Here is a 19452-nt window from a genome sequence, read left to right as displayed (position 1 = left end):
CGCGTTTTGCAGCATGCTGACGTCAGACGCCCGCCCAATACATGACCAATCAGTGTAAACTACGTAGACACGCAAAGCACGCAGTTGATGACGACATCACGTAGTTTTGTCACGTAAGGTCTGTTGGTCCGTTTGCGTTAGTAACAGTGTGAAACCACAAGAGACAGAACCAAATGTATACAATGTAACAAAACGCATACTTTAGTTCAGACCGTGGTCCGGACTTTCAGGTGTGAAAACACCCTAACTTTGTCCTTGGTCAATACACTAAAAAACCCAGAGTTTCTCTCATTACATGCTCTTTGGATGGAAGTGTGTTTGTATGTCTTCTGTTTGTCAGCGGGTTGAGAACACGGTTCGACCTGCTAGTTGCAGAGGGAAAGGGGTATTTGTGAACGAGGGACTGAGGCTGATCATGTGGAGTGTGTTAAGACTGCTGAAGCAGTAAAAAGTCCCATATATTTAAAGCTCATTTACCATTTCAGTCAGTTTACTGATCAATCAACCCATCACGCCGTCTTGCAGAGTGCCTGCTCTAATCAGCTCTAGTGGTGCTTCTTCCCAGCATCTCCATTGTGTTTCCAGTCTTACATTTTTCACCTGTTGTCAAGGCAGCAAGAAGCATTTAAAGGGGTCATTTCACGCCTTCGTTTAGTCCATGTTTATTCTTCACTGTGACTCACAGCTTCTGTTTTTCAGTGATTTTCACCAGTGCACACTCGTGGCCAGTCGTTTACTGAGAATATAAATGCGAACGGATTGTGGTGCCTTTAAGATTGTGAAGCAAATATTAATACAAGCTGGTGATCACAGCATGCTCCAGCCTCTCCACCACCAACTGCAGACATGCAGACCTCATTAGAACAAGCTCTGGTGGCTGATCTGAAGACGCGCAGACACACACACACACACACACACACACACACACACACACACCCACACTCACACCCACTGCACTCCCTGGCCTTCCACATCAGTTCCTCCCTGTCAGAGTGAGCTCATTACTGCCAGAATCTGGCCCTCACACTGAGCCAGCCTGCTTTGCTATGCAGTGTTTTTACATTGGCACAAAATGTCAGCCCGCTAAAAGCATCTGTGCTCTTCTCTTCCTGCTGAGACGGCGAGGCGGCCAGAAAACAAGGGGGAAGGAGGAGGAAGATGGAGAAAGTATTGAAAAGAAAGCCCATTGTAGTTCCACTGAAAGGCTATAAAGGGAGGAAGGAGCAGTGGATGAAGCTTAACAGAGAGGGCGATCTGTTTGGGGAACAGAGAGGGAGGTGTTCCAGCCTGGCTGAGACTCATGTATTTTCCATGAGCCATACAGAGAATTACAGGGCACATTTTCTTACCACCTACACTAATATTTCCAGCTTAACTTGTGTCCAACTCATTTCAAGAGAGCGATATCAGTCACTCTGATCACTGACTTGTGATTAAATATTCATTGTTTTCCTGTGCGTCTATAAATACACTGACATGGCAGAGCTGAACACTCAGAGCCCCACATGAGCGCTGTTTTGATGTGCAGGATGAGATGAGGAAATCGAGGATGAGAGGGGAGCTCAGTGTTCACTACGACACATCCTAATAGAACAGTTACTTCTCCGACTCCGCCGTTAAACTACTGCTGGTCCAGTTCGGCCTCAGAAGCAGCGAGCAGCAAAATGATCTCTTTCCAAATACAGACAGCTGAAGATCTCAAAATGCAGCCAATGAGTGGGAGGCTGAACTCCAGTCTGCCTCCCTTCTTATTTGTTCCTTCATAATCATCTTTGTTCTGTCTCTTCTTTATACTGATTTAGTTCTTTTGCCTAATTATATTTATTTTTCAACGTTTGGCTGATTTGATTGGTTTTGTGTGCCTGTTGTACACTTGCTGTGCAGCGGAGCTTTCAGACTCTGAGTCGAGAGATATTGTTTTGTTTTCCGGTGTGAATTTGAAAAAAAAAAAAAAAAAAACTGTCTCCATCTCCACCTGTGCTGTGACTCAGATTGTAACCTTGACAACCGTGTGAAGGTCAGCGGGGGTTGTCTTTGGATTGACTGCTGCCATGGTGACAGAGGAGAGAAAGAGGGGTGGTTTCGATTCTTTTATCAGCGCCAGGCTCCTGATGGTGGGCATCAAAGTTTTTCACGGTAGAGTAGGTGGGCTTGCATGCAGTCCTGTGCATTTGTATTCAAAAGAGTGAATCATGAGGTTATTGTGAGCCTGAAACTGTAAAGATTTAAATACCGGAGAGGGAAGATCACAACGCCGACTCGACATGCATTTCAATGCTCTTTATTTCAGGGAGCTTAAAAAATTGACTCCGGGCCTAGCTTCTCGCTGAAAAAAAGCTGATTTGTCCAAAGTGGCATCTTGAGAGAAAAGTTCAGATCCGACAGACGTTCTCGACTCTGCATGCCTGCAGAATTATTCCACGCTCCCAGGAAGTTATGAAACATGACAGAGCAGATTTCACAGTATCCACCAACCACATAATTCATTTGAGCATACACACTTATTGAGAGACACTTCATTTGAGATAACGCTGTCGTGTAGCCATTCTCAGGATCAGGGGCCTTACCTATAAAGCTTGCGGCGCACAAAACGAGCCCCAAACCTTGCGGTGCCGCCCCTCTGCGCCAAAGCAGGTACCTATATACACTTTGCGAAGGGAAAAAATGCGCGTGACTTTGCGGTCCTCACCGCCAACAAAACAGCTGCCGTACGGGACCGCACAATTCAGAGAAACTACGTGGAGACGACTAAGCAGAAGGAAACGGAATTGAAAAGCCTTTATTTGTCCCGCATGGGGAAACTGCAGGGCTGCAGCGGCAAGAAACGCAGAAAGAAAAGCAGAAAAATACAAAGCCCAACCATACAAGGAAAAGTTAAATATAGTTTGTATGCAAAATTAGATATAATTGCATAACAGGAATATACTGACAGACACAACTAATTATTTAAGTAGAATTAAATATAACGGAAATAAATTGGAAGACACATTTAATTAAATAATAGATAGAAGCCGACAGATATAAATCAAACATAATTTACACCAAGATCCAAGACAGATATAACGAAATAAATAACAGACATAAGTTCGATATAATTTAAATATACATTTAAGACAGACAGTGAGTGGTGATGAGCACATGAGGGGAGACACTGTGAGGAAGTCATGTTCAGAGGCTTTGGAATGTTTCCATCCTGTTCCATCTCCTTTCTGCATCTTCTAAAATAAACACAAAATAAATAGTTCACAGGGAGCAATCAGACACATCACATATAAACATGTACAATGTCTTTGTCTCTGCACTTACAAATACCGACTGCCCTTTGTATGACAATTTTTCTCATGATACACACTTCAAATTGTTCACAATTAAATGGCAAACTGACACAAAAAATGTTTGCTATGTAGCCATGGCCATATCTGACATCCGAACCCCGAATCATCCGGGTTCACAGCCTCTATGCTGCAGCGCATTAAATCCTGTTGACTCCAGAGGAAAAACAATCTAGATAATGCCTGGACGCACAGTCATACTGTGCAACCATTTCCACTACATCTTTATGTTAAGTTTTTTTTCCCTTTTTTTTAAAGGTGTTTCCGCAATGTTGAGACTCTATGAATTATGACAACTCACCTTCAAGTCGGACCACTTCTTTCACTTCAGCAGTAGTGGCCCGATGGCTCTGACCAGGTTGTGGTCACCTGCTCCACTCTGTCCCTCCACTGCTGTGTCCTCCAGAGAGGACAGCAGCCCGGCTCTCCACCTCACCAATAACGGCAGCAGCATCACCTCAACCCTCCTCAGCGGCAGATCCACCTGCATGAGGCGCGTCTCACCTGCCGGAGACACTTGTGTTCTGCAGCGAGACGCTGATCGCCTGGAAAAGGAAAAGCTGCGTTACTCTGCTGAATGTGCGATTAAATTGTAAATGCCATGATTATGCACACTTTTGCTCATTTGGCTGATCATAAAGTGTTTTTCTATCGTTTTCGTTCGTTTCTTTATGTTTGGAATAAGATTTAAAATGTTGCATTTTTTTTTTTATTTGAGTGCTTCAACACAACCCGCCCGAATGTCATTAAAATCTTAATTTTTCGACACTTCATCCGTCTGATCCGCGGTTATCTGCAGGCTCCGCGCGTGCGCTTCACCGTCTAATGTACCCAAATTTCATTCATGAGTCATTTGCATACCCATATATGGTGCCAGGGGGTGGAGTTGGGGCGGGATTGTGGGTGGGGTCGGCCACCGACACGTTCTCCGCAGGATTTGAAACCGTGACTTGGAAATTGCGAACAGCTGTGCGGCGCACTTTTTTTTGGCTCCCGAATTTTTTTTGCGGACAGAAGTTTGCGTTGCGTTCCCACGCACCATTATTGTCAGATTTTCCCGCAGGGTTTTATAGGTGAGGCCCCAGGACCTTATTACAGATGCACAGTCGTATATCACAACTTTTGTTTTCCCTGGAGCTCCCCCAGATTGAAAGGGTTTAGGCCTTTTCTTTAATCTCACAATTGTCAAAAGGATACAGTGAAGCCCAACACTGAGAAACACACCCATTCTGGCCAATATATTCAAAGAAGAGCCTGCTTTAAGTACAGAGTATGTTGTACATTTCATAATTCTATCCTGAAATCTTGTTCTTGATATGAAAAGTGTTCAGCGCAGGAGTCCAGAAACCCAAAGCTAATTTATCATTGGTATTTTAGTAAATCTTTACATGAAATTCTACTGTCTTTTGCACAAACAATGAGCAGTATCACAACATCAGTCAACAGAAAAGGCGATTCATAGTCTTTTGACCTGTTTATTGATTGTGAGCGTAGATAATCTTGTGACCTTGAATGGGCTTATGACAGCTTTTGGGGGTCTGATGAGAAAAACACATTTATCTCACCTTAACTGTGATAATTATCTCCCAAGGTTGCTGTCGCAGGATGGGCAACAGTCCAGTGTGCCCCAGCTGGGCAGCATGCTGAAGGATAAGCAGGGATGTGCAGGGCTGAGCAGAGAGATCAGAGCAGGGAGCTCATCGATCCACTTCCAGGTCATTAAACTCAAGAGTGGTCTTATCGGTAGAAGCAGCGTCACCGCAGAGAGATCAATATGGGATAGAGAGATTTGGCCTGAAAGGACGTACAAGATAACAGTGAATGTGTTGCCAAAAGAAAAAAAGAAAAATGAAACTTGAAACAGGTGTTTAGTGTAATTTTATCAGGATGTCACATTCTGCACACTTACTGTTTCACTAGAACAAAATCATGGCGTCAAAATGCAACCGATACCAGTTACGAACCATAAAGTTGTATATTCTCAAGATGAGTCAGTGAAGAACAGCTGTCTGATATAAATGACAGGTTTGATAGGGAAGTATGGAAAGTTCTTTTCAAATGATGTGAATTTATTGGCTTTATTATGCTGTAAATACATTTAAACTTTTACATTTTAAACATGATAAAAAACATCTGTTACATTTTCTATTTTAAATACCGTTCTAACTCTGATTACAGCTGTAATTCTGCAAACTGAAAAAGCTGTTTTTATTTATGTTTTTATTTGCGCCTCGTGGCAAATTTGCATATGTGTGGTTCTTTAAAATACACAGTGTTACTCTACGCACATCTTATGTTGTTAGCATTTTCAATCAGAAAACTACATGCCAAAATAGAAGCAGAAAAAGAGAGTTGTTGATTTTTGTCTGTCTTATGTTTTGTGCGATCCGCTAACCGTGGAGACTAACTAGGAATCAGGACAGCTCAAACTGTACTGCAGGAGGTGTAAAGTTTGAGAAAATTGACACTGACAGCCACAGTTTCTGTCAAATAGATGTTGCAGTTTCTCAAATCTGAAAGCAAGTCTCATGTTTTGCTTCCAAAGAAAATCACCCTCAAAACTAACACTGGCTTTAGAACGAGACAGGAAGAAAAACATTCCCGACAATGGGATTATTTGGATTATGAAGGTGACGAACAGTCAGCTGAAAATCTTTGTGATGTTCTATTCACCCACAAACATTGTTGTGCTTGTTCACTTTTCCTGCTGCAGCCTCCATGATGTGGAGAATCCAGAGGACTTGTTCTTCCTCTCCAGGTCGCTACATGACTAACAAAAAGAAAATAACAGCACTGCGACTTGTGCTGCTTCGCCCAGTAACTTTAAATCAACCTTTACATTTACTACCTCATTACATCTCTTGCAGCACTCTTTAATCTGGGAAAATTACCCCTGGTTACTTTCTGCACCAGCCGGTCTCTGCCTCACTCTTTCATGCATTCAATTAAGTAAGTGCACACACCAATAAAGCCAAGAGACTTAGTAACTCAGTGCTATCGGCTTCTGCTTATGGAATGGCTGAAAATCAACCAAAAGCAGCTCAATCTAATAATTATTTTCAGTACTTTCCTCTATCAGCCAGTCGGTGAAGCAGTTCACTAATAAGTAGATGTAATTTTATAACCAGCACAAAGAATAGACAAAGGAGACAGCAGAGCTGGATTTATGGGACCATTGTGGGGATGTCAGGATGAAGGAATGAGGAGAGAGCCGGAGAAGAGAGAGATTATCTGAATAGGTTGGCCTGGTCTGGATTATAGACCCGCCATCTGCCACGATGAGATTATAATCCTACGAAAAGACAAACAGACAATGAGGAGTGAGAGGTGAACATGCAACACATTGGTCTGGTGTCTGCGCTTGTATGCACAAATAACAAATGCAGCTGAATGTCAAAACTGAAAAACAAAAACTTTGAAACTAGCCATTTGTTATTTTAATGTCAAATTATTTTATCAGAAAAAAAGATAGAAAAGATTAGCGGCTGTGTTGGCAGTGAGATATTTTTCTTTTCTGTTTGATATTTTAATGCAGGTGCTTGTAAAGAAAATTATTTCCCTCTAGGATTAATAAATTATTTATATTCTATTCTATTGATTAAGTTCAGCAGTCATGGGGATTAGGATAAAGGTCAAAAAGTGAAAGTCACTCTCCAGTCTTTCTTCCTGACCCACTTTCGCAGTCTGTCTTGACCCCATATGAAAAGAAAAAAACAAAAGCACGATGACCCACAATGCAGAAGTCTCCGTCCCCTCCATCCGTTTCCCCCATCCTCCCTCCACACTGAACTCTGCATACACACAGCTCCTCCCCCTTTTCAGTCCACAGCAGACAGAGAAAAGCGACCGGGAGCGCACTCTGCTTTTCACCGCTCCCCTCCCGCTCTCTCTCTCTCTCTCTCTCTCGCTCTCTCTCTCCTATTCTCACACCCCTCCTCCAGTCTCTCACTGCCCTCCCTCTTTCGGCTTTAGGGAAGCAGCGATCAGACCCTGCCCTTTTCTGTTAGCAAACCAGGCAGAGCAGCAAACAAGCAGAAAACACAGACAGGAAGGCGACTCAGCTGACCGACAAGAAGACAAGAGCAGTCGTCGTTTTAATTCTTTGAGTTTGGATCAGAGGCAGGGTGGGATCCAGTCTTGTCCCCTTGTTGGAATACCACTGCAGGGCTGGGAGTCGTGTCCCAGTCCCGCTCCAGTTCCCCTCAGCTCAGCCCGCTCCGCTCTAGGATGCTGTGAAGGATGGTCCACCAGGAGAATTGTTCCTACCAGGTAGTCCTCAGAGCGACACCACACATCACACATCCATCCCTTTTCTTCTTTGCACTTCTGAAACATGCAAACATGTGTTGACGCTGCTGTAGTTGTAAAGCTTTAATCCTCTCCCATCAGAGTCTGTGAATGATCAACTGTCACGCTTTAGATGAGGACATTGTTGCACATGTGTGTCATTGCTCAGACTCGGATTCGTGTGGGAGTATTTCCCTCGTCCTCCGTGGTTACGTGATTGTGTTGTGAATCTGATGGCTGGCTGGTTGCTAAGAGAGCTCTTGACTCAAGGGAATAATGTCCTACCTCCCGTCCACCTCCTCCTCATCCAGTCCCATCAATCCATGTCAAGGAGGCATGCAGTGTCTGCTCTGAACTGCAGGTTTCGGGTGGAACGGCCAAACTGGAATGTCTGCTAAAGCAGAACAGGATCGTCGTTTTTCAATGTATGGCACACAGCCCAATGATAAAGACAGCGTTTATATTGAAACAGTAGCTTTGAGAGTTGTGAGTGTGTGTGCATTCATGTTCATGAGTATGATTCTGGTGGGACATGAGAGAGCAGCGTCTCACTTTATCCAGAGATGAATGAGGGGAATGAAGCAGTTGTGATTAAAGAGAAGCAGCGCATCACGGCTGTGTATCTGCGTTCCTATAAGTAGATCTGCAAAGGAGGAAAAATCTGCAATGCAGTGGAGATGGAGAGCGAGAACGAGCAGCGAGGTAGATGAAAGGAAGAAGAGATAAGCTGAATACGCCGGGGGAGACAGTGGGAGAGGAAGATGGAGCTTCTTTGATGGGTAGAAACAAGTGTGCGGACTCCCAGGGAGATGGATGGGCCTTGTGGGTCCACTTAAAGTCTCCCATCAGTGTCTAACATGAGACTTGAACATGAGAAGTCCGATTTCAGTCATATAACGATTAACTTCTCCTTTGGGTTTAAATGAAGTTCTCATATATGAATATGAAGCCTTTAGTAAGGAGTCCAGCTGCTTTTTCTGTCTTGTTTTTAGGTCAGTTTACCATGATCATTTTCACGGCAGTTTAACATTTATCAAAGATGAACTCTTGGTTTTTTTCTAGGAGCACACAGTCAATGCTTGGGATTGAGTTTTTGAAATAATAAACTGCCCTCTAATTGACTCAAATCATTCAGCGAAACATGTGAATTCATCTTGACGCATCCCCCCCACATTTGTGTTTTGCGTGTCAGGAGGCTGGATTTGTGCCTGTGTTGGTTAGGGAGCGGTTGTGTAATGGGATAAGGATTTCCTGCCATGTTCTGTGGTAGATAAAGGCTAGATGGAGCGACAGAGGGATGGCGGGATCGAAGGAAAGACCAGCAGATAACCAGAGAAGAGTGACGCCAAAGGGAACGGTTGAGACGGCGGGATGAAAGGCGGAGATGAAAACGAGAACGGGAAACGTATTGACAGCTAAGCCTGAGCAAAGCGTGGGAGGAAATGAATAAAGAGCAACGTGAGCGACTTTCTGAGGCGGCGCTGATGATAGATGATAAGGAAGATGGAAAAATAATCAACATCATCTCAACCGAGGGGTAGTAAAAACCGAGGAGGGGAAAAAGAAGTTGATAGTTATGAAGTTGCCGTGTGAAATGGTTGGAGGGCTTTATAGCAACGGGAAGCGAGAGATGAAGGCAATAAGAGAACGAATGAGAGCAGTGAGCGAAACATCGGGTTCAGGCTCTGATAGCAGCTACTCTCCAGAGGCCTCTCAATTAGACTGGTAACCTGGCAACCGGCAGGCAGGCAGCGCCCCTCACACACACACACACACACACATGCACACACACACACACACACACACACACACTGAACGAAACAAGGAAGCAAAGGGCAACATAGGTAGGGCATATAAGAAAAAGCAGGAGAGAGGGGGCAATGAAGATATGAAATGGTCAGTGGGAAGAGATAAACTACATCGAGGAAGGTCAGTGCAGTGTTTTCCCTGCAGCTCTTCGACCGTCTGTGTCTTTAGAGGGTCTCTGATTCGCTCATCAGTGCTGCTGCTCTGCTTTAAATAAGGTGTGGCCTTTGTTTTTCTTGGTGTTGTTGTCATTCGTGGGTTGAAACATAGAAGGAAAACAAGGCAGAAAACTACAAGGAAAGAAAAAATCCTCTTTTGTTGCTCCGTTTCTTGGTCTCATAACATTCGGGGCACTTAATGCCAGAGACCATTACTCAATTAAGTGGAACTCTGACCCTGGGAGAGCCAGTAAACCGTCTGACCCTAGTCATCTATTGATTTAAGCCCTGTCAGTTCTGCAAATCAACCGAGTGCAAAAGGAGCACAGAAATCTTCATCATTAAATCACAAGTCATCACAGACGTCTCCTTTATATCGACGCTGCACTTCATTTCATTAACTTAGCTTGGTAAGCCACGTGCTCCTCTCTCTGTTTAAGTCTCAATATGTAATCCTGTTTTCTGATTCTTGTGTCAACCCATAAATTTCACTTTGCCGTGTTGCTGTCAGCGGTCGCCGGAGCAATACCAGCAGGGCGAAGGGTGATGGGGAGATTTATCAGCGTGGCCGCAGCGTGTCATTCCCAGGCTGGAGGAAATACTGTCGGCTTTCCGAGGCCCCAGGAGCTCTGATTGAATGCTGAGTCCTGTCACACCTGGCATATGTGTGTATGCTTGTGGGAGGATTTCAGAGTATTTATGCTGTGCCTATATGCCCACAAGCTCTCCAAGGTTTTCAAGCTTGGCTGGATCGGGGCGGAGGACAGCTCCAGTGTGGGGGTAACTGTATATATGAGGCGTGGCCTGATGAATTATAGATGAACTACAGCAGTACAGTAGATAGCACGGATGGCTCGGGCTCGAATGACTGAACAGATCAATAAGCCTGGACAATGAAGTACATCTATGGACCAACCCCAAGTTTGCCAGCAAGTACTTGTCATCTGTAATACCTGCAAAAAAAAACAACATTTTTTGCATACATTTATTTCTAATTTGCACAAGAAAAGGAGCCATTCTCGATACTTTTTTCTGAGTTAACACGGTTCACGGTCAGTTGCTGAGCCTAACGTGTGAACATGAAATTGAACCAGTTTCTAATCTCATATAGCATTGTAAACATATAGATCCTTAAAATCCTGTCCCTCACTATTTCCGTAAATGTTAACACTACTGCACTTGATCACTGAGGACAAGTGTCTCATAACAAAGTCAAGCCATCAACTCAATATAGCTGTATATTTAACTCATGTTCTTCAGTCCTGATTGCTGATTAAGACCTTGATCATGACAGGAAAATAAAAACAGCTTTTGCCCCATTGATCCTTACAAATCACATTTTCATCACTCTTATGAAAACTTTGGAAACAACACCCTCATAGATTATTTGTCTATGTTGGGTTTTTTTTTTTTTATGGTTTTGAAAGCATCATTACATGTGGGGTGTTTCTGACTTTTGCTCACTACACAGATATATTTGATCATGCCTGTGCTTTGAAGACTGTAGCGAGAGTCTTTTTCATCGATGACTGCAGACTGCCGAAGCCCCTCCAAGCAGACCCCCCCACCACCACCACCACCACCACCCCACCCTCTCCCTCTCTCCATGAGTTAGCAGACTCCCCAATGGGCCGCCCCTCGTGCTCCTTTCCCAGCCCAATTTGTTTGGAACACAGAGCGTCACCATGGAGACATTCTCACCACGTTGCTCTGGCAGCAGCCCCCGTTCTGTTTCTCCTCTCTCCAAAACAAGATCAGATGAAAGTCCGCAGTCTTCCTCCCGAATCTGCCAGCCATTGTGGTCTGGTTCTGTAATGTCTCTTAGAAATAGAGTGAACTGATAGCCGGGTTGCTTCCTCTAATCAGAAACATATAGTTCTTTCATACCTCTAATTAAAATTTGTTAGATTTATTTTAATGTCTATAGATCTTAACAGCCATTAACAACAGCATTTTTACGATGATGTTAAGCATTAGTAAACTGATAGGATGAGATTTGTGAAGGAAACCAACATTGTTTCCTTCAAACAAACAGTGTAAACAGAGATCATCTTTTATAAAAAACACATTTTACAATAGAATAAATGCATAAAACTATAAATGTAACAGGTGCAACAGTTGCTGATTCTATATAAAAACATATTCTGCTTTCCGAAGTGAAGTTTTCCCATCAGCCCACATTACCAAATGTTTTTTTTTCCAGTGTGAGATTAAAGTTAATAGCACTAGTTTCACTGTCAGTAGTTGGGAGCTCTGCTTCACTTAAAAACACATTTATTCAGAGATTTTATCCAACTGCAATACATGCAATTATGGTTGGTTTTATGGAGGCACTCAATAGCAAAATATACTTTGTCGATGATATACCCAGTGTAAACTTGATTCAAAATTATTCCTAAAGTGAAGCCCAGCCAGAATATCTTCACTTTCCACACATGCCTGCACTCTGAAGACTGAAACCTCGAGCTGTTCCTCACAGAGATAGATACACAAGAAGAGCGACACACACACAGCGCCATCGGCTTTGGACGGCAGGCTTACAGGAGGTGCCAGGAACCCTCTCCCACAGTCACCCTCTGTTCACTTGGAACAATAAGCCGTTCTGTGTGTGTACGTCTCTCTCTTTCATTCTCCTTCTCTCAGCTGACCCAACAGTCAAACCATCGCAATTAACCTGAAAAGTGCGTCTCAAAACATGCAGCGAATACTCGCAGCGGTCTGCGTCCTTGAACTGTGATTCAGGCAGCATCTGTTGGTGTTTTCTGCCTCCTGTGCGTAGATAATCCAGGTAGCTCTTTCCTCGCATCAGCGGTGACTTCACCTTCACCATGAAGTCAGCCTCAGTAATGAAGCGGGGCTCCACAGAGGCAGACTGCCGCACCCTCCAGCCCCAAACAGGCCGCTCCACCAACCAGCACCACTTTTATTGGTGTGTGTGTGTGTGTGTGTGTGTGTGTGTGTGTGTGTGTGTGTGTGTGTGTGTGTGTGTGTGTGTGTGTGTGTTGTCCACAGCAGTGGTCCAGTGTGGGTGGATCCAGAAGGCAGCCAGACAATTCGTTGTACCCTACGCATAATCCGGAGGGATCAACACTGAATCAAATCCACTTCCTATTTTTTCACATAAGCCTTGTGCATACATGTATGTGTGCGATCATGTGTGTGTGTGTGTGTGTGTGTGTGTGTGTGTGTGTGTGCGTGTGCTGAAACGTCATGCTAATGCACTACTCCCCAACTGCTCTCGTCTTCTGTTTTCTGGTGTGATGCACTCTTTTCTCTCTGAGCAGGGAAGCAGATGAACATGACTAATGTTCATCTGTATCTCTTGGTATTAATCTCCCTTTACGCCTTCCTCCTCTCATCTTTCTTCGACTCATTTGTCCTCAACCATTCTTGTCCTGAAAATCCCAGAGTGTTTCCTGTGATTTGGCTAATTAATTTGTCTGCAGGTGATGGTTCAGTGATATAAAGAAAGTGAAAAAGGAGCACCTTTCATATCTGAGAAACCAAGTAATATAAATTGGGCTGAATTCCTAATATATAATAACTCCCAAAACAAGATTACATGAAATATTTGTACTTCAGAAAAGCAAAGAATTAATTTAACTGGATGCTTTACATTTGAACCGTTCCACATATTTGTGTGACGAAGAAGTTTTGCCTTTACATAACATGTCTGCTTGGGAAAAAATAAATACATGTTTAGTCTAGTTTTGGTTGAAATTACAAAATTTTTGAAAACATTGATTGTATTTTATCATTAATGTGAATCCAAGTTCAACCATTACATGACAAAAAGTGTGAAATCCCCCATTTCAGTACTTAAGAATTATGATGTGGCGTTTCTTTTTTTCTTCTCTTTAGCAACGTAATGGTTTTCTAAACCATTGTCATGCTATGTGTGTGTGTCTGTGTGTGTGCGTGTGCGTGTGCGTGTGTGTGTGTGTGTGTGTGTGTGTGTGTGTGTGTGTGTGTGTGTGTGGAGTCATGTTCCCTTGCAGTGTGAATCTGAAGCCATATGTGGATATAATTTTCTGTCTGGGCGGCTATGACAAATATATGAGTCACGGGTCGATAACGTCTCGCAAAGATGAGATCATTACGCACCGTGGACAGCTCAGATTGAAAATGTAAGTCACTGATACAAGCCACAAGCTGTGTGTGTGTGTGTGTGTGTGTGTGTGTGTGTGTGTGTGTGTGTGTGTGTGTGTGTGTGTGTGTGTGTGTGTGTGTGTGTGTGTGCCAGACTAATGGTCCATTGTGCTCTGTCAGGGTTTATTTAGCCGGACGGGGCTGGGAGGCTGCTGGTTTCAGAGTCCAGACCGGGCACTATTTTTACCTTAGCAGGAAGGGAGCACACTGCCTCCTCTGTTACACATGCACACACACACACACACACACACACACACACACACACACACACACACACACACACACACACATACCTTTGCATATTCCACCTCAAATATGCACATTGTGAAGAACCTTTCTGGATGTTGGAATTCCTGCGCGTCCCGGTGGGAGCATAGGAATGGAACAGTGAGAATATGTCCTCAAGAGGCTTCTAGAAAGTACTACAAAGCATGTAAACACACATGGGCGTGCACTGTGAACATGCACACTGCAGCTATCTCCATCCCACCGCTGAGGTGTCTCTTTTCAGTCGGGTGGCGAGCAGCTGTTGCCTTCACGTCAGGGCGTGAAAATGGAAAAAAAAAAAATAAAAAGCCCACCCGTTCCAGTTCCTCCCTCCCTGGCTGTGAGAGGCCATCCTGACCAGAGGGTGGAAGGTAGGGAGGGTCTAAAGGGGCCTTACCTCTGGCCATTGTGCTTTCCCAGTCCCGTGGGGGAGGCAGACCGGCAGCGTGAGCCGAGTCAGTCAGAAGGAAAAGGAAGCAGTGTCACAGCATGTTAGAGAAGGACGAGGAGATGCCACCAGCAGCGGAGTAGGGTTTTTTTTCTTTTTTTTTTTTTTTTCTTTTCGTTTGTGTGAGATGATGGCAGGGGAGACTAGTGTGGGATAATGATGCTCACTGACTGGACCCTGGCTGAGGAGCTGCTCTGGATTCACCCACTGGCTGGAGAGTACAGGAGGAAAGACCGGACAGCAGAGGAGGAGTAAGAGATGAGGGAGGCACTGGATCGTATGGGTGAATGTGACGGTGTGGATGATGCCATCAGGCAAACGTCCAGTCTTTACTTCAGTGACGACTACAAAGAGGTAAAAAAAACACGTCTGTGTGTCTGTTTCCAAAGATTATGAACCGAGTTTTTATCTCTAATGAGATCAATACTATGACTACTTTTCCGAGAATGAACCAAATTCATGGCTTTTACCTTGATAATAATAATATTAAAAAGTCATAGTTTGGTCATTGTGCATCACTGGTTGGGTTATGAATGGAATATTTCTTGGTTTGGGGCCGAATCTGGCAAATTCATGGTGAGCACTCACCTTCAGGATGTGATATTTATCCAGCCACTAAATATTTCTGACACCTGTCACAACTCTGTAAACATGAGCCCAACACATAATCCCATATGGGAACAAAGTTACTCTATAAGACTAGAATGCATTTAGACTCCACTGTTTGCTCTGTGTAAGTGTTCACCTGCATGGTTTTCCATGATATATATTTTTCTATATTAATAAGGATCTTATGTTATACATCACTCACAAGTTCAAAGGTGAACAGAGATAAATCCAGACTTTATTAAATAGATCCATTTTCTGGATCAGATGTTAATAATGAGCCAGAAGTGAAAGATTTCTTTGAAAGAAGTTCGACTTCAGGTTTTTGCTGCAGTCTCAACCGTAATAAAGCTGAACAATTCCCTTTTCCATTCTCAGTACAGACAGACAGTCACATTTATTTTTTCATCTGTCTCACAGCATGAGAGCCCACGTCTCAAACCGCTCAGCTCTCTCTCCGCTTCTGTGTGTCGTGCTGCAGTTTAAAGACCGAGGTTGATGTAATCCTTCAAGTTTTGGCCCTAAAGTGCTCAGATATTTAGGGCAGAGCTGTGACATAATGCTGTGAGTAACCAGCCATTTATTCTTAAACCTGCTTATTTGAAAGCAAGAACGCATTCCTCCACTGAACCTTTTTCCACAGCTAATCTGCTGAGGCTCAGATTTCACTTGCAGACTCATTGTCCTGTCAAAACTCACTTCATGCTCCTCGTCTCATTTCTCTCATTGTTACTCCTCTCTTTTTATTTTTTCCTTCATCCCCCCCCCCCCCCCACCCCCCCCCCCCCCCCCCCCCCCCACCCCCCAATAACCCTCCCCCACTTTTTTTCCCACCACATACCCGCTGGTGTCCGGCCTCGCGCCACTTGCTGAGTCGTTCTCATTCAATCTGAGTGACAGGAACAGTCTTGCACTGACCTGCGGCTGAACTATTAGAGGGGTGAAAGGTCTGGGTCTCTTATCTGGGCAGGAATGTTGCACCCATTGGACAGACGGATCTCAGATAACACACACATGCATGCACGCACACACACTTGCAGTCTAGATAGCTCCTTTAACACTGTCGATTGCGGAAATATTTCTGCTTTCAGAGGTTTGCTGTGTTTTTGGTCCTATATAGATAAATGCTGAGATGAAGTATTTGTATGTTGTTATTTTCCATCTCTTTCTATTTCTTGACTTGGAGGATGCACTGACTTCAGGTCAGATGTAAAATGTGCACGAGCAGCTCAGGTTTCAGTCAAATGGAGCCTGAGGAGAACATCTGTGAAGCTGTACGGCTCAGTCATAACACTCGCAGTGAAGACACGCTGACCTTGTGTCTGTTTGTAAAGCTGAGAGCTCAGCTGCAGCTCGCCGGCAGCCGGGGAAAAAAGAAAAATGCGTGAGCGAAGCCAACAGTGTTTGGATTCTCAACAACAAACACATACTGCCAACGCACTGCACCAACACACACCCACACACACTCACACACATCATACCTTTTCTAAAAGCTCTGTGATTACAGTGTTTCAAGACACAGTTGTTGCCAGGGCCGCTGTAATGTGAATGTTTTCATTTTTTGATAGGCTTGAAAATACATGTTTCCCGCTCCCACCAGGTCTGGTGTTTGCGTGCACGTGCACATGCATGTGTATATGTTAACAGTGAGGTCTTGTCTCAAGCCAAGAGTAGGTCCCGGTCAGTTAAAAGACTCCTTTGTGGAGAAAAAATTAGACCTATTTGCGAGGGAGGGGTTGGGAAATTTCCAGGTACGTTTTAAAGGACTCCTGTTTTCTGCATATTTCCGCAATTAAAAGCCAAGCAGAGACATCTGAAGGAATGAACGCTCTCAGCTCACATCTTAATCACTCAATATCTGGCCATGGGAGCAAGCCAATTTAGTGGGAGGCAGAAGGAAGATGCTCTTTGTTAGCGAAGATAATTAAATTCATCTCCGTTCTCTAATATAGATTTTCAGTGAGAATCTAAACGCTCAAAACAAGCACCCCACCGTCCACTGCCAGGGCTAAATCACCCTCCAGGCCTGCAGATGAATGGCTGCAGTGCAGAGTGGAGGAGAAAATGTCTTTGTCAATGAGGGTTTTTCAGCTGAGGAAATTGCTTGGTGAATTTGAGGAAAAACACAAATTAGCCCAATTGTGTTCCTCCCAATCTAATTTGGAAAGCAATGGCTGTGGTGCTCAAGGCCAGAGGCTAAAGGAGGTAGTTAGGATTGTCACTCACTCTCTCTGTGTGCTTTTTCTCTCTTCCTCTTATCCAACGTTCATTCTAAAATGCTAATGTAATGGATCCAGCAATTTTCCATGTCATCATCGTGTGGAAACACTCATTCGGCTCATTTCCCATCGCAGGATTTTTTTTTTTTTTTTTTTTTATAACAATTTGTGAAAGGCTCTTGGAAAAATTACCCAGTAAAGCTCACCAAAGGTTATCATAATGTTTTATTCATGGGGATTGGAGCAAGTGAGCCAATCAAAAGAGGGAAAAGTTTGTGTGTTTCTGGCCTGGTGGCTCGCAGGTTTACATTAAATTCAAAAGAGGAGGCAGACATGCAGTAATGAACGGAGAATTTGATTTTTGCTGGATATTTCTGCATTTTAAAGGCTTTAAAAAGCCATTTAAAGGGCTTTAGTTTTGCAGACGGACAAGACTGACATTAAAATGACGGCACTTAAAATGTCAAGAGACACGACAAAAGGACGGAGAACGAGGCTCAGATCATATCAGGAGACTGTAGAAGGAGAAGGAATAAGCCAAGAACACGCAGGTGCCCGTTTAACACCGACAGCTCACAGTGATGTATTCCACACCTTCGGAAAGGCTTTATGGTGCTGCAGTGTGGCACACACACACACACACACACACACACACACAAGCTGTGAAGACTAAATGTAACCTGCTAATGCTGTTGGTTAGAACTTCTGACACTGGATTTTCACTTTTTTTTTCCATTTACTTTTAAATTTTGAGGTTTTGAGGTTAGACATACCTTTCATCGTGTATTTCATTCATAAAAAAAACATTTGCATAACAAAAAAAAAACAGTTAAAAAGTACTTTTCATAACTTGGAAAATGCACGAATACAAAAATCTCATTTAAAATGACACATTTGGTGAAAAATAACTTCTTTTTTTTACTGAATGAATATGAAACGCATGGCGCCTGTGTGCACTCTGTGGTGTGGCTGACATGTTTTCATCAATCACAGCTTTGATCACTGGACAGGAAATGAAAAATAACTAAAAACAACTCTCTTTCATGCTTTCCTTGTTTTCCCTCCTTTTAAGCATTTCTCACTTTCAACTGAGGTAATTGTAACTAATCGCCTGTTCAAATCATTGTTGGAACATGTAGACCTGATTACCACCGAGTTAAGTGGAAATTTGTTCTTCCTCAGTGAGTCCTGACTTTCTTTATCTGAAAGGAAATAGACGAATGCTGCAGATCAGTGTGCAATCGGATGGCAGGGGTCGTGTGCGTTCTGCCATTTTGCGTAGCGTTTTAAAGCCGGGTCGCCAAGTTTAAGTTGATTTTGATTCCTCGTGAAAAGAAGAAGAAGAAGAAAAGAAAAAGTCCTCCGAGTCCTCCTGGCCCTCTTGGCTGTGTCATGGTTCTTTCCCACTGTGCCTTTCTTTTTTTTTTGTCTTTTCTTGAGCCTGGAGAGATGAGAGCAGCACACAGTTAACAGCGCTCAGCGAACCTGCCGCCTCTGGTGCTCATCTTTGCTCGGAGCAACTGTTGGATGGAGCAACTTGACTGACAGCTTTGATGTAGTCAGTGTGAATCATGTATGCGTGGAAAGAAGAAGAAGAAGAAGGAAAAAAAACGCATTTGACCTGCACTGTACCGCAGAGGCTGCTGTTGCACATTTGAAGCAATGAGTTGACACTTTGGAGTCGGTTCATCTTGATTCCTCGGGCTATCTCTCAAAGAGACACACAAAGGAGCAGTGCCAGGTCCGCTCCTCCACACACCAGTGTGTGTGTGTGTGTGTGTGTGTGTGTGTGTGTGTGTGCGCGCGCGCTCGCAGCGCCAAGAGCATCTCGTGGGCTCTCATGTGGAGTGGGATTATGTTAATTTGTCCTTGGTTAAGGCACTCTCACCAACGCCTGCACACGATTGTCATGAGAGACAGACGGCGAAGGGGGAGAGGAGGGAGCGAAGCAGCTGAGAAAGTGAGTGGGAGAGAGGTGAAGGTATGAATTTGAGAGACGGAAAAGGGGGCAAAGGAGTCCTCAGGCTGGAGGAGGGATGGGATGAGGAGATGGAGAGAGATGAGAGAAGTGGTGGATAACGAGGGCTGGCGGAGCCCAGTCAGGTGACTGAAGTTGAGCACAGGAATGTGAGGCAAAAAGGGCGAAAGAGCTGTGGAGAAGTGGAGAGAGGGCCTGAGAG

General features: G+C 44.0%; 1 protein-coding gene across 4 annotated transcripts in view; it reads left to right on the top strand.

Annotated features, from left to right (window-relative positions):
- Nucleotides 1–19452, top strand: part of schip1 (schwannomin interacting protein 1) — a 47269-nt gene that overhangs the window by 16960 nt on the left and 10857 nt on the right. Inside the window, exon 1 of one of the 4 annotated variants that reach the window (XM_030109021.1) lies at nt 7241–7601. The exons of 2 other annotated variants lie outside the window; for them this stretch is intronic. In XM_030109021.1, coding sequence (XP_029964881.1) covers nt 7572–7601 — 30 coding nt within the window. In that variant the 5' untranslated portion in view covers nt 7241–7571. Of the gene's footprint in view, nt 1–7240; nt 7602–14658; nt 14802–19452 lie in introns of those variants that run through there. One more of the 4 variants, XM_030109020.1, reaches the window with a different exon arrangement.

The sequence above is a fragment of the Salarias fasciatus genome, chromosome 14 (genome assembly GCF_902148845.1).
Source record: "Salarias fasciatus chromosome 14, fSalaFa1.1, whole genome shotgun sequence".
Classification (NCBI taxonomy): domain Eukaryota; kingdom Metazoa; phylum Chordata; class Actinopteri; order Blenniiformes; family Blenniidae; genus Salarias; species Salarias fasciatus.
Note: the sequence above shows the minus strand (reverse complement) of the source record. Positions and strands in the feature narration are given on the sequence as shown.